Here is a 15,137-nt window from a genome sequence, read left to right as displayed (position 1 = left end):
AATTTATTTATTTATTTGGTTTTGAAGTGAGATAATAGGAAGGACTTACACTCATGATAAGGAATACATATAATAATATTCTTATCTACTATCAATTTAGAATAGTCCATATTTTTTTAGATACAGTGGACAAAGCCCAAGTTAAGAAAATAAATGAAGTGGGCTTATAACAATTTGAACTAATTAAGATTAACATTTCATGCATTTATAAAAAATAAAATAAAACTATAAAGAATATAACTTTTCTCACTAGTTAAAAATAAATTATTTCTATCAATTTAAATAATTTGTTTTTATAATCTGAATGATAGAGTATCTTTAAATTAGTTACATGCAAGTTAATTTTATTTTATTTTTGAATAAATATTTATTGAGAAGTTTGTTTGAAAAAAGTCATAAACTGTTGATTTTCTAGCAAGAGTGAATAACAATGAAATTTTGTTTTTTTATGTTGGGTCAGAAGTACAAACAAGGAAGAAGAAAGTTATCTAGTGGATTAATATTTTAACATAAACGTATATTTAAATATGAAATACTTGAACTGGTTTCTACAGTAAGCTTGTTGGGCACGTGTTATTAAAATTCAAAATAGCAAAAATATTGTCTATTTGTATTAAAGACTGAGATAAGAAAATGACAGAATTTATAAATTATAATTATATTATAAATTGATGATGGATTATTTATATCCAAACTACAAATACTAAGCTACAAATACAATGCCTCAATGATACTCTTTTGTTCTTTGTTTCTGAAAGACAAGCTTAATTTGGAGTATAACTGTTGTCACCTTTGTCTTTGAACTTCAGTCTAAAGCTGTAATAGGTTGGTGATGCTTTAACAATGCAGTCATAAATTTGTTGAGAAAATGACAGGTTAACAGAACAAACAATCAACTTTCATGTTATGTCGCAGTAATAAAAACTTTTATGTCATGTCTTTATATTATCATCATCATTGTTTGGTATACTTTCTTCTGGATTAAAATTCTAATTATGTATTATTAAATATAATTATAATTTAAGAAAGAATAAGATGTCACACAATTAAATAACTATAAATAGTTTGATTGAGAAGGAAAACTAAAGTAACTTTAATCTATTTATTGAAATATCATTAATTTAAGGAATTATAAGATATTACATAATAAAAAGAAAGTGTAAGACTGATGAGGAAAATACTATTAATTTTAATTAATATAATTAATAAGAGAAGAGGTGTTGCTGATCAATTCAAAAGAAACAATAAAGAAAAGGAGAGGTGAGTACAGATGCTTCTGAACCGTCGATGGATGGCTGGAATCCAATCCAACGGAACAAGTTGACCAGTCAAAATCAAATTCATCATGTCACCCACACGTGTCCACCATCTGGCACGCTCTCATAGGCTGTTAGAAAAAATAAGCACGAGGAATAGAAAACCTTAGTCAGGGGTAGTTTTGTCAGACGAAATTGTTAGAGCGGAAATTTCAGTTTAGGCTACAGAACACAGACTCAACATCATTGACATTGAGAATGGCAGTGTCTCCATTTGCTTGCTTATATATGATTATTCGCACCAAATAAACCGATCGCGTTTTGTTCTTTTGATCAGTATCGAATAAGAAAGCGAGCTTCAACCCTAGCGTTTCTACAATCGATTCTGTAAGCTCTTTTTTTTTTTTTTTTCTTATTAGCGAAGGACAAGTTGTGAAATCTGTATTCCGCTCTAGTGTTTCTGGAAGCTCTTGAATTCAGTTTTTGTGTTTTCGCTGTCCTTCTACGAACACGGCAGTGTGAATAAATATTGTTTCTGGTTTTTGTTTTTGTAAGATTCAGTGACGTAGATCAATGAAGCGATTCTCATATTGCGCATTTGATATATTCTGTGAATATTTACCGCTACCTTAGTTTCATTCTGTTCGTTTTGTGGATTTTGCTTTTCTTGGGGGAAACTGCACTGTGGTAGGTTGTTGCGTATGCTACGGCTTGTGTTTGAAAGTTTGATAGAGAACGAGAATTCTGAAAATACAAATGCTCACTAATCGGTAATGCGTACAGTGAACTAGTGGCGCTAAAATCGCATTAGGTTTTTCTTTGTTCTTTAAATTGTGTGATCTATTTGTATTTGTTTTTTTGAATGATACTGTTAGTAATAACAGAGGTTTAAACTTGTGGCATCATGCAAAGTTCCTGACCACTAGCACTATCGTCGTGGTTCTAAATGCTTGATGCTGTCTGTTGGCCTCAATGTCTTCAACATGCTGCTGAAAATGTATGTTGTTTTGCATATTTATCGTTTCTATCTCTCTCAGATACTCACGTACTCCCTCACACTCATTCTGAGAATGTAATTTGGGTTTATGCGAGTGCCTCCACTTGGATGGAAAGTCTGGCAGATAGATACATGTATAGGAAATAAATAGAAAATGCACACTCAACCAGACTATTACTCTACTTGTGCCTTATACTTGGTCTCATTGTTTAAGGATGTTATATTTGTGTCGGTGTTTGCTTGAGGATTTGGGGCTTTTCCGGGTGATACATACCTTCACTTGATTGTGGTCGATACTAACTGGACAGCAATAATGTTTCGAAGGTAAGGATAAATTTATTTATTCGAGTAACTATTGATATTGCCTGTCTTTACCTGGTATCTTAAACATCTTATATGTCCTGTATATGTTCTACCAAAATTTCTGAATTTAGTTTACAATATCTTTTTTAGCACATTTAAAAGATCAAATGAAAGTACCCGGATTCTCATCACAGCTATCATGGGAATTGCCTTTGGATTTTTTGTTGGTATTTCAATTTCATCTGTGCATTTGAGGAAGGTAATAATTACAACAGTAGTTTTTTTCAATATTGTGTCTCACATTTATCATCCTATTAATTTTTTTTGTTCTCTTGTTATATTTTGCAGATTAGTTTACTTTCATCACCTCTAGGGAATTCTTTTGATGTACCTGTAGCTAAAGCTGAAATAGACAGATTTTCAGCTGAAGTAGAAAAATCTCCAGCTGTTATTGATGAGTCTTCTGGAACCAAAAATCTTGAAGTCTTAGGGTCCATTAAAGTACCAAAGGTATTTCCATTCTTGTTCTTTAGAAGGATGTCAATGGTTTTATATTCCCAGAAAAGAAAAGCTAAAGCTTTAGGTCAATTAATACCTTCTAAGGGAGTATCCTTTGGTTGTTACTTGTTTGTTAGCACTGATATATTAGGTCAAACTGTTCCTTAGAAAGGTTTGGTTAATCTATGTGTGTCATTACCATTTCCCGGCCATGGTTAATCTTAGAATATTTTGTGCTGCTAAGCTTTCTTTCACAGCTAACTGTTGGAGTTGAAAATATCATGAACTAAGCCTTTTAAATCCTATTCTATCAAAAAAATTTAAGAAGTATTAATCGAAATGTCTATTTATATATAACTTAATAATATTTGTAATTTTAATTGATTTATATTTTAAAATTTAATTTTCGATGATTATTAAAGTTCGGGTTCCATAATTAGATAAAACATACCCGAAGAAATGTTGTCCCAACCTTTAATAATTCCATCAAGGAAGTAAAAATATGCTTGTTCGTTGAAAAAAAAATGAAAGTAAGCCTTTATTCAAATTATCTAAGCTTACATATTGCTTATAAAACAATTATTAGGTTCTAGCATTCTTGAACATATCAACGTAACTAGTGAAACTGGTGCACAATTTATATAATTAGATGACGTGGTCTATTATGTGAACTATTATCATTTTGTACTTGTTTCTAGAACAAGGAACTGGGTGCTGGTGTTTTTGAGTCAGGAGCTTATCAACTTTGGAAGTAGTCTTTTTATAATCATTGCTTAAGAAATTTGATAAACATTGAAGTTGAATGTGCTTTTACCTACGTCTCATCCATAAGGCACTGTCAAGTTTTTTTTTTTTTTTTTTTATATATATATATATATATATATATATATATATATATATATATGATTAAACTACTCTCTAGAATTATTTTCTGCCAGATATGATTCTTGCAGCGTCATGGCTATGCATTTCAGACATTATTTTATAATTGTACTTGTTTTAGATTGGTAGCATACTATTTATCAAACAAATAAATTTTGATTCAGAGCTGCCACTTTCACAGATATTTGTTTCATCTAATCCTCGTGGAGCTGAATCACTTCCCCCCGGAATTGTTGTATCAGAATCTGATTTTTATTTACGCAGATTATGGGGTGAACCTAGTGAGGTATGTTGATAAGCATATTTATGATGCAAGAATTTATCTGTAGCTTGTAGTTGTTAAGTCTCATAGTTTTACAATTTACAAATATGAAATTTGATCGAAACCCAAAGTTCATCTATTGTTGTGATGGTGGGTGTGTCATGGTAAAACAGAGAGCGACATGTAGCAATATCTGTTTTATTCTTCCATCTAAGTTTCACATGATATAAGAGGCAAATCAAAACTATTATATTGGCTAGAGACGTGCACTTATATCAATTGTGTATTTATGCAGCTTTATTCATGCATGAAAACATTGCATGCTAGTGTGTCAGCAGGTTTGCATGTTGATAAGCCAGTGTGGATAGGGAAGACATGTTACGTGTCTATTTCTTTGATATATTTCTTGCAAATCTTCCAATGAAACCATGAATGGTGCAGGATCTGAAGAAAAAGCCAAAGTATTTAGTTACATTCACTGTTGGTTATGAACAGAGGCATAATATCAATGCTGCAGTGCAAAAGGTTATAGAGATTTACTACTTTCAAATATTCATATATACGTTTTTATTTGTATATTTATCGTTTCATATTTTTTCCAAATTGCTGACTATCAAATTGTTCTGTAGTTTTCTGATGATTTTGCAATTTTGCTCTTTCATTATGATGGTTGGACTAGTAAATGGGATCAATTTGAGTGGTCAAAGAATGCAATCCATGTTAGCGCAAGGAAACAAACTAAATGGTATAATTAGGAGACCTTATCATTCTTCGGAGTGTATCTTGCTGCTTTACTCTTTTTCTCTTGTACAATTTTCTCATACTTGATGCTGTACAGGTGGTATGCTAAAAGATTTTTGCACCCTGATATAGTGGCAGCTTATGAGTATATTTTTATTTGGGATGAAGATCTTGGAGTAGAGCACTTCAATGCAGACAGGTATTATTTTCATCCGTCCAGTTTGCTCAAATTTTACATTAATGCAGTTTTTAGTTTGATTAACTAACTGTATTCTATTCACCTATTCACTAGGTATATTCGTTTAGTGAAAAAATATGGTTTGGAGATCTCTCAACCTGGTCTAGAGCCCAATAAGGGATTGACATGGGAGATGACAAAAAGGAGGGGTGACAAAGAAGTTCACATGTATTCCTTTGCTGTTCTTTTCTTTCTAAATATACTACCTTAGTCATTGATCTAATAAGGCTCTCTTTGTCATACCTTCAAATGTGTTCTTAAGTCTTGACACGTTTTTGTACGTGTTGCCAAATAGGGTTACAGAAGAGAAACCAGGCTGGTGTAGTGATCCACACTTGCCTCCTTGTGCTGCGTATGCCCTTTCTTCCACCCTGCTTCAAAGTTGAATGTTGTATTGCAATCATTTAGCTAGTTTTTCTTACCTTTGTCTACTTAGTTAATTTTATTATATCTTATGTTATTTTAGATTTGTGGAAATTATGGCTCCTGTCTTTTCTCGTGAAGCTTGGCGTTGTGTGTGGCACATGATTCAGGTATATTTTATTTTCCTTATCACATTTATTGGTTATAGTAACATTGCTGGAGTGAACAGGTAAATCTTGCACGATAGATGCATAATCTTAGTAATTATAGTGATCTCTTTCCAATTGTCTTCTGTAGAACGATCTCGTGCATGGATGGGGGCTGGACTTTGCTCTCAGAAGATGTGTAGAGGTCGGTAATTCTATCTATTTACTTTTAACCCTCCCTACTGAAGAGTGTTTGAATCCTTTTTGTTAGCCTTTTTGGAAGGTGCGTATGCTTTAGTTGGTCAAGTATGCATTCAGGTGCCAAACTCAAAAGAAAGCTATGTGAATACATCATACAATTAAAAAATCTATTTAAAGAATAAACTATTTTTTGCCTTTTGAACTTATATAACACAGTGATCCTGGTTTTGTAAGCTTACTGTGTTTTTGTTTCTGTTCATATTAATGAATTTTGGCTTATGTTTTTTCTTAAGTTACTATATGGATTAATTTATCAGGACTATGGGTAATTGTAGATCTTGAAATTGAAATGCATTTCATTGTTTTTTCTGTTCTTGAATTAGTTGAAGAGGCTTCCTCAGTAGCCCCTTTTGTTTTGTCCTAGCTTATTTTTTGCGTGTGAAGCCTGTGTATTTTATGCTGAATATAAAATATGGGGCTACAATCTCTCTGCCCAGATATAATATTTTTAGAACAAGCAATTTGATTTACTTGGCTTTGATTTGAATCCTTTTTGCAGCCAGCACACGAAAAAATTGGAGTAATTGATTCAGAATGGATTGTTCATCAAGGAATTCCTTCTCTCGGGAGGCAGGTTAGCGCACAAGCTTACAATATATTCAGGGCCACTTATTTTTTTTGATTATATAATTTCAAACTGAGTGTGTTTTTATAAATGCGTCTACATACTGGGAGTGTGTGTAGGCTGCTAATGCTTTGCTTGGCCAGGCAGAAAATACAAATATACTTATTTTACATAACAAAATACGTGTGAAAAACTATACTAAGCTCGTATAGTTTGGTGTTTTGTGTCATAGAAGTTGATTTGGATAAGGTTTCAATAACGAGGAGTTCCTATTGGAAAGAGATAAACTAAGATGAAAGGTTTTTTTGTTTTATTTTAATTTTTTTTCGCAGGAGAGGGGCTTATGTAAAAATAAAAAAATAACTGAAGTTGAAAATTTGAAATTCCTAAAAATATTTTTACAGACCTCGAGTATTTCTACACTTGATGCTGACATTCCTTCTGAATCTGATGGCCAGTATTTTATCACAAGTTTTTGTGTTTTACACCTTGTTATGTTGATTATAGTGCCAGGTTTGGGTAGTACGTACAAAATTTTAGGTTCAAAATTGTTTGTTTCCATTTTACGGTTATAAAAAATGGGGAGATGTATTCAGGATAAACAGTGTAGCCATGAATTTTCTTTAATATCCTCTGCACGATTCCTTTTTGGGGGAGGGGTTGGTAGAGAGATTCCTAGAAGTTGTCCAGAAATCTTATGTTGGGAATATTACATCCCCATGTTTGGTATTGGAATTTTGGTAAAGGGTTCTCAGAATTTTAACATTTTTCGGAATTTGTTTTAACCATGTTTCCAATAAAGCATTCTCATGAGAGGTATGGGAAGCCTAGATTTCATGAAAGTGCGAAAGTTTAGAGCATACTCATGAAACATTGCCTAACATTCCCAATAAGCTTTGAACTACATTTATAACATTCACAAAATTGATATTTTCAAGTAACACAATTCTTAGGAAACATAATTTCTTGAAATGAAAATGATTGTTAAATTCTCTCTTAAAACATCCAATTGGTATCCATGGTACCCCAATGCTTTCATCAAGCAGTTACATTTGCAAGTTTTCTTTTTTTCTTGGTGAGGAGTATTACATATACAAGGCTTTATTGTGTTAAACTTTCTGTCACTTTTCTCAGAAAGAAAAGGAATAATAATGAGCCTTGACGATATAGTATGGTGTTGTTGCCTTGTGACTTGGGAAGTCCGTAGTTCAAATTTTGGAAACAACCTCTCCGATTGCAGGATAAGGCTGACTTGGTGGGAGCCTCTTGGCATTGAATTGCACTTACGTTGGAGAGAATAATAGGAATTTTTTTTTTTTCATTTATTGTTATTACTTTTTACTTTTATACACATGATAGCATTTTCCTTCATTCTTGTTTTCTTTCTGCTTTTCACTTTTTATTTTCGGGAGAGGGGGGCGGGGGGTTGTGGTTGTAATTGTTTCATAATTATTAAAGGTAAACGAAAAGATGAAGGTAAAAGACGTAGGGACATTTTCTAGAGTGATGATTGTCTTTTTCCATAATTATTCTATTATTGCCAAGTCCTTCTACTCCCGATGAATGCACATATGGCCTTTACTTGTGCAATAAATTTTGTATTAATTTCTAAATTTAACTTTTGGGATATTATGCATAATTTTCAGGGAGAGGCTGACAATGGAAAAAACCCTGGGGATTTGGTACGTATAGTTTCTGTCTAAGAATGTTAGTGAATATATGTGCTCTATTTTTTGCTTAACATTGTTGGTTTCTCCTTCAAGTTGTTAGAGCGCTACATATGCACTCACGTATTATAGCAAATGTAATAACAGTTATATTAGTTGTATACTTATACTAAGATCCAACTTTTTGCGCCCTACTGCAATAACCTTTTTCTTGAATACTCTTTCAGGTCCGAGCCAGATGCAAAAGTGAATGGGCCCAGTTTCAAGTTCGCCTAACCAATTCTGATAAGGCCTATCTTGAAGGACTTAAACGTAATGGGAAGAATTGATATATGGATCCATCTTCCTGTTGTACATTTTTTATGTACACTCTAAATGGTAGTATTTGTTTTGTTTTGTATTGTTTTCTCCCCTCAGCTGCGTGCGTATTTTTCTGATCCATCTTTTTTGAGGAATTAATTTACACCCAATGTAATCCAATCAGTTTTATGTTATTGATTAACTTTCTATTAGCCGTTAGATCGATATCGGTTGTCTGTACATATATATAATTGTATATTATTCTAAAATGTTCCTTAATATGAACCTAATGTTTTATAGTATTACAAAAAATTATAATTTCTTTCAACCTCGATAATATTTGATAAAACAATACTATTTGATCAATAAAAACGTATTTTATGTAAAATTATTGAAAGATGTCAAATATTTATCTTTTCCTAATTTGTACTTTTTTATTCTCTCAAATTGTTATAGTGGTTAGTTTTCCTTTTTTATCTTTTCCGTTTAGTATTTTTAGGGCAAACAAAATCGAATGAGAAGAAAATTAAAATGACTACTTTGATAATGAAAACGTGACTTCATAAGAATTAATGACTTGATTAATGCCTTCAAATTTTACGTTCGATTTATGGTTACAAAATTGATTCGGTTGTTTGGCAGTTTGCTTTTAAAAAGAAAATAGGTCTTTAACTGTGCAAATAGTCTTAGTGTAAAACAATTTAAATTTTGAATTATGGTGAAAAAAAAAGTTTAACTACGTATAGTTATTAATCACTTTTTTTTAGCAGAATGATTGAAATGTTTTAAAAAAAATGTTTATAGTTAAATAAAAATAAATTAGACACTTTTAGTTATACTTTTGAATCTATTAGAGCTTATTTTAGTGGATAACGATATTAAAAAAACATTTTTAAACACCTAATTAACATTCATTATTTGCCTGTATATCTCTTTTTTATCATATCGCTACAATATTTATACATATTTTTTTACTTGTTCAAGATGTTTCTAATATTGGGTGTATTTTTCACATGTTACGCTATCAGTTCAAAAATCACTCTTGAAGTTCTTTTAGAAGATTAGTTCATTGTTGCTCTAATCATATAGTAATATATTTTTTTTCAATTCAATATAAATTTAGTACTTTATCTGATTTAATAAAATAGTATAAATATTAAAAATATCATTATTTTAATATAATTATTTCAAAAATAACATTTATTTGGAAAAAATATAAAGCAAGTATTTGCTATTATGGTCAAAGTACTTACATAAGTAAGGTAGTTCTTGTATCGGGAACACTGTTTAGTGTCTACTACACACTGAACAAACAACATGCGACAGCTTACCCACCAAAGTTGACGAGTTGAGTTGAATTCAGATTCAACATTTTACTTATTAACTTAATCAAATAGATTATTCATATTGCGAGTTAACATGGATAAGTTAATTAAATATAGGATATTGCAAGTTAACACGGTAGGTTAATCGAAATCAAATTTTATTTTGAAGGAAAATAAAGATTAATTTTGTTTTAATTTAAGTAAATGAAATACATATATTAGAACTTTAGTAAAAATAAATTTATATTTGGTTTTGATAATTATTTTTTAATAAATTATGGTTTTCTAATTTTTATTATTAAGTTTCAAATAAAATTGGTCGTATTCAAAATAAATTCGAAATTTAAATATATGTTTTTATTAAGATTGAATATAGATCATTTCCAAAAATTTAATTCAAACTAAACTATTTTGGTCTATATATATCTTTCTGAAATTTATAAAACAAGTATTAGATAAGAGAATAGAAGATTGAATTTTCTAACTTAATCGAATGAAGTGAAAGACGAATGATGTGGTATAGAGAAGTACTCATACGTGTAGGACTTAGGATATTCATAACCTAAACCCATGATAAAAAAATTATTATTATAATTTATCTTTGAATGTAGTAAGAGGAAATAGAAAGAAAGAGACATAAAAAGAAAGAAAGAAGAAGAAAAAATTGAAAGTGTGGTATATGTTAATTAGGAGTGGGGTTGAAGTCTCTTGAAGATGATTGGAGAGTGTTGCTTCAAATGGCAGACATGTAAGCTGAGCTGAGTTGGCCTAAAAGGAAATGTTGGTTTCACTCACCTTCCTCACTTCTGAGTCAAGACTCGTTAGGCCTACAATTTTTTAAACCGATGTGGGACAAATGAGTTTGGTAATCACATAAGCTATATACCCATACAACAATATTCATAACATAACTCACGTGATGGCCGTTAAACACATAACTGTGCAGCAGTTCAAATGTCCAAATCCCTTTTTCATTCCACAATACTTATATTCTTGCTTCAAATGGCCGTTAAACTCCCGCCATCCCATGAACTTAACGCCGTTAATTAGGCACCACCAACAACCCATAAAAAATATAAAGCCCACAAAACCTTCTTACTCATACATACAACCTTACACTTCCACAATACACCTCTCCCTCCCTATAAACGCTGCCGTTTAGACTAACTACTTGGCTCATCTTTTGGAGTTGGAGGAGCCCTTGCATCTTGCAATTTCATTTCACCATTCCAAGGTATGCCATGAATCATTACCATTTTCATTCCATTCTTTGCTGCAATAGCTTCTGCTTGTAATGTTTTTCAATCGCAATTATAATTTCACTTCAGTAATGCATATGAATTCTACTAAGAAAATATCATAAACAACATCTCTATGTATGTTTTTTCCATTCTTGTTATACAAATGTTTGTTGATCATGGTTTTCATTTGTGTGATCCTGTCAGGCTCCTACCAGGAAATAGCTTCAAACTCGATCTCGGATTGATATATCATTTATTCCTCTTCATATTGAATAAGGTACGTGTTAATTAATTTTATTTTGGTACCAACCATTGAGTAAAGCTGAGGAACACATTGCTGATTACTAAACCATTGTGCATTTTGGTATCTGATAATAAGTTGATAGATGACGTTATACTTGTATGACAGAAAACTGTGAAGGTGACATTGAAACAGTAAAGGCAAAAAGTTAAATTAAATAGCTAAATAGATATTTTAAGAAAAATGTATGTTTAATTTAATGATTTCAGAGAACTAAACTTCAAATTCTGCACTTTGATGAATCTTTTGACAGAAAATATGGGAGAGATGTCAAACTTTCAATTGGGGGTGGTTGGTGCACTATTTCTCTCGGTGGCTTCTTCTGTTTCCATTGTCATCTGCAACAAAGCCTTGATGAGCAATCTTGGCTTTCCTTTTGGTGATAACCATTTAGTCCCCTCTTTAGAAATCGTTTAATTTTGGCTATCAATGCTCAAATTTATCATCATTTACATATCTCATCGCTCTAACTTTGAATTATGTTTCCTTTGGATCAGCCACAACACTTACTAGTTGGCATCTGATGGTAACCTTTTGCACCCTTCATGCGGCTCAACGCTTGAATCTGTTTGTGACCAAATCCATTGACTTCAAAACAGTGATGCTTTTTGGTATTCTGAATGGCATCTCCATTGGATTTCTCAACTTGAGTCTTGGCTTCAATTCCATTGGATTCTACCAGGTTTCACCTCAATATTTTACTACTACACAACAGTATCATGTTAAACTTTAAGATATATATGTATAGAGAGAGAGATATGTTATGTTCATACTTATGTTGTCTTCTGAAACATTCATTCTACATGTATTAACTTTACCTTATGGAATGATTATTCTGCAGATGACAAAACTTGCGATCATACCATTCACTGTATTGTTAGAAACTATTTTCCTAAAGAAGCAGTTCAGGTAACAAGTTATTGAAAGAACTTTTAAGATTGTAATTTTTAAATTAAACAATGTTCATGTGTTAATTGTAAAGTCTTCTGCTAACACACGCAGCTCTAAAATAAAATTCTCTTTATTCCTATTACTTGTGGGAGTTGGCATTGCCTCAATCACAGACCTTCAGCTCAATTTTGTGGGAACCGTTCTTTCACTTCTAGCAATCATAACTACTTGTGTTGGCCAAATTGTATCCTTCATTGCTCAATGCTTACTCTTCCAGTTGCAGCATGTAATTATTGTCATCAATTAATTAAGATGGCTTAAACTTGATCATTAATTATCTTCATTAAAGCTTAGGAAGATCTGATATATTTGGATTCTTAACTCAGTGCTCAATTTAGCTGACCAACACAATACAAAAGAAGCTCAATGTCTCTTCCACACAGCTGCTCTACCAATCTGCTCCATTCCAAGCAGCAATTCTTTTTGTTTCAGGCCCTGTTGTGGATCAAATGCTCACCAAGCAAAATGTTTTTGCCTACAAATATTCTCCTATTGTGTTGGTAATGTTAAATCCTCACCTTCTGTTATATTTAATATATGTATAGTAGTAGTTCAAGATCATATTTGTCAGAAACCATAAATATGTAATCATTTTTTCTTCTGACACATTTCTTTTACATAAATTTCAATGATTAATTCAGGCATTCATCATCTTGTCCTGCTTGATAGCTGTTTCTGTGAACTTCAGCACATTTCTGGTCATAGGCAAAACATCTCCTGTAACTTACCAAGTACTAGGACACCTCAAGACATGCCTTGTTCTCGGATTTGGGTACACATTACTGCATGACCCATTCACTGGAAGAAACATTCTTGGAATACTCATTGCAGTTTTTGGAATGGGATTGTACTCTTATTTCTGCACTGAGGACAACAAAAAGAAACAGTTAGCTAGTGATCTCCCATTGTCTTCTCAGGTTTCTTTCTTCCCTTTTCTCTTTCTAAATCTTTATGACAAGTTTCTCAAAATTTAATTTTTATGCAATATCCTTATAATGTTTATTATCAAAACTAATAAACAAAAAAAGGGATAAATACTTCTGCATCTTGTGAAGGTCATAACATATTCAGTACTTAAATTTTGCCATAATTATTGTAAGATTTTATTCATTTTTTACTCTTTAACTATAGGTGAAAGACAAAGACAGTGCAGCAGTTTTGGCAGGAAAAAACGTGGGAAACCAAAAGGAGGAAAATGATGAAGTTAAGAAATTAAGCAAGGATTCTGTGATTTGAATGAAGAGGGTCCATGTCTTTTTCAGATTTGGTATATTTTGGGTTTCTTCAATTTCTTGTAGGGAACTTGTAATGAGTATAAATCAAATTTGTTTGATAAGTTTTTCGTACCAACCGTATATTCCTTCAACTACAGCAAATTCAAATTTCATAAAATTGTAATTCCTTTTTTCTTCAATAGAAAGGTAGGCATCAATCATTTTTTGTGATTCACAATAACTATGTATGTTCTTCTCAATAACAATCACACAAGGAAGCTGTTGCTTTCTATTTTATTATCTTCAGTGTTTATTAATCACACGTCTCTGATCTTAGTTAGAGTGCTTAGAACCACATTAATTATAGAGAGAAATGAATGTTTATTTTATATGATTAAAAATTATAATAAATATTTTTAAATAAATAAACAACTTCTATAATAATAACTCTTTAAAATACTATTCAAGATAATTATTTTAATTTATATGCACAAATATTTTAAGTTCTGCTGAAAAAATAGAATTTAAATGTGAAAACATGACATTCTTTACGCGGTTTAAATAACGTTCAAACTTGGAGTATATAGGAATTTTCTTGTTGAGTCTATGAAAAAGAAAAAAAGCTAAATTAATTTTTTTTTCCAAAATAAAAACCAATTTGAATATGCATTGAAGTTTTCTCAACTTATGATGACGTACACTTATAGCCATTGTAATTTGATTTTTTTTTATCGGTAAATATTACCTCAGTATGTGAAAGATGTGGTGAAACACATTATCGTTTTTTTTTTATTTTTTCATGAATGTTATTCAAAAGTGTTATAAAATTTGATTTACAAGTGTTTGAAAGTTTAACTTACACTAATTTAACTTTACCAAAATATAAATAAAGTTTGAATAAGAATTGTTTTTATACTAAACTAATGTCTACTAATAGTATTTTTTTATGTTTTTAATTTAAACATGTTTTTTAAAATTAAAGAAAACGGATATTTGAAATTAGAAAAAAAATAGATTTTTTAAAATAATTAAAGTGGACATCTTTTTTAGAAAATGCCTTAAACTGGAAAGAATTATAAACGATTAATATCTTAATGATATTAAAAATAATAAAAATAAATACTAAATTGACGAAATCACTTGCTGTTAGGATAAACAAAATATAGTAACAATTTTTTTTATCTCATGTACCAAATAAAATAAAAAAATAGACTTTTTAACAAGCTACAAAAATCATTTGTTATTTAGAACATAATTGGTTATATCTCTTCCTTAAATGTTCTCTTCATATTTGACCGTTTTTTACTTAAATGTTCTTGTAATCTTGAACAATATAATTATTATATTGAAAAACATAAGATACATTGTTTCATTATCGCTTAAATAATCATGTTATTGCTTAATTGTTAGTATGTAATTTCATATATTCTATAAACCTATATTTAAGCGATAAAGTTGTCCCTCAAGTGTCAAATTTGACCTTTTTCTTGCTTGATCAATTCATTATTAGGATTGACAAATAAACTCACCTTCTAGGTATTGTTCAGATTCATTTTGATTTGAAAAGAATCCTCACATTAATTTAACATGAATATGGAATGAAAAAAAAAAAAAAAAAAATATATA

General features: G+C 30.8%; 2 protein-coding genes across 2 annotated transcripts; both read left to right on the top strand.

Moving 5' to 3' along the window:
- Positions 1–1,455: 1,455 nt before the first annotated feature.
- LOC106759616 lies at positions 1,456–8,704 on the top strand. The gene is made up of 15 exons (XM_014642883.2): positions 1,456–1,643; positions 2,468–2,577; positions 2,707–2,815; positions 2,905–3,066; positions 4,118–4,222; positions 4,640–4,723; positions 4,828–4,943; positions 5,037–5,138; positions 5,232–5,345; positions 5,473–5,529; positions 5,644–5,710; positions 5,838–5,891; positions 6,447–6,521; positions 8,159–8,194; positions 8,407–8,704. Exons 2-15 carry the CDS (start codon positions 2,567–2,569, stop codon positions 8,506–8,508), a joined length of 1,194 nt encoding a protein of 397 aa, XP_014498369.1. The 5' UTR covers positions 1,456–1,643; positions 2,468–2,566; the 3' UTR covers positions 8,509–8,704.
- A 2,200-nt stretch (positions 8,705–10,904) lies between these two features.
- LOC106758662 (UDP-xylose transporter 1) lies at positions 10,905–13,817 on the top strand. The gene is made up of 9 exons (XM_014641609.2): positions 10,905–11,038; positions 11,250–11,322; positions 11,600–11,725; positions 11,844–12,028; positions 12,188–12,255; positions 12,349–12,481; positions 12,636–12,797; positions 12,939–13,214; positions 13,429–13,817. The coding sequence occupies exons 3-9, from the start codon at positions 11,605–11,607 to the stop codon at positions 13,531–13,533; spliced, it is 1,050 nt and encodes a 349-aa protein (XP_014497095.1). The 5' UTR covers positions 10,905–11,038; positions 11,250–11,322; positions 11,600–11,604; the 3' UTR covers positions 13,534–13,817.
- The last annotated feature ends 1,320 nt before the right edge of the window (positions 13,818–15,137 follow it).

This window comes from Vigna radiata, chromosome 4 (genome assembly GCF_000741045.1).
Source record: "Vigna radiata var. radiata cultivar VC1973A chromosome 4, Vradiata_ver6, whole genome shotgun sequence".
NCBI lineage: Eukaryota > Viridiplantae > Streptophyta > Magnoliopsida > Fabales > Fabaceae > Vigna > Vigna radiata.
Note: the sequence above shows the minus strand (reverse complement) of the source record. Positions and strands in the feature narration are given on the sequence as shown.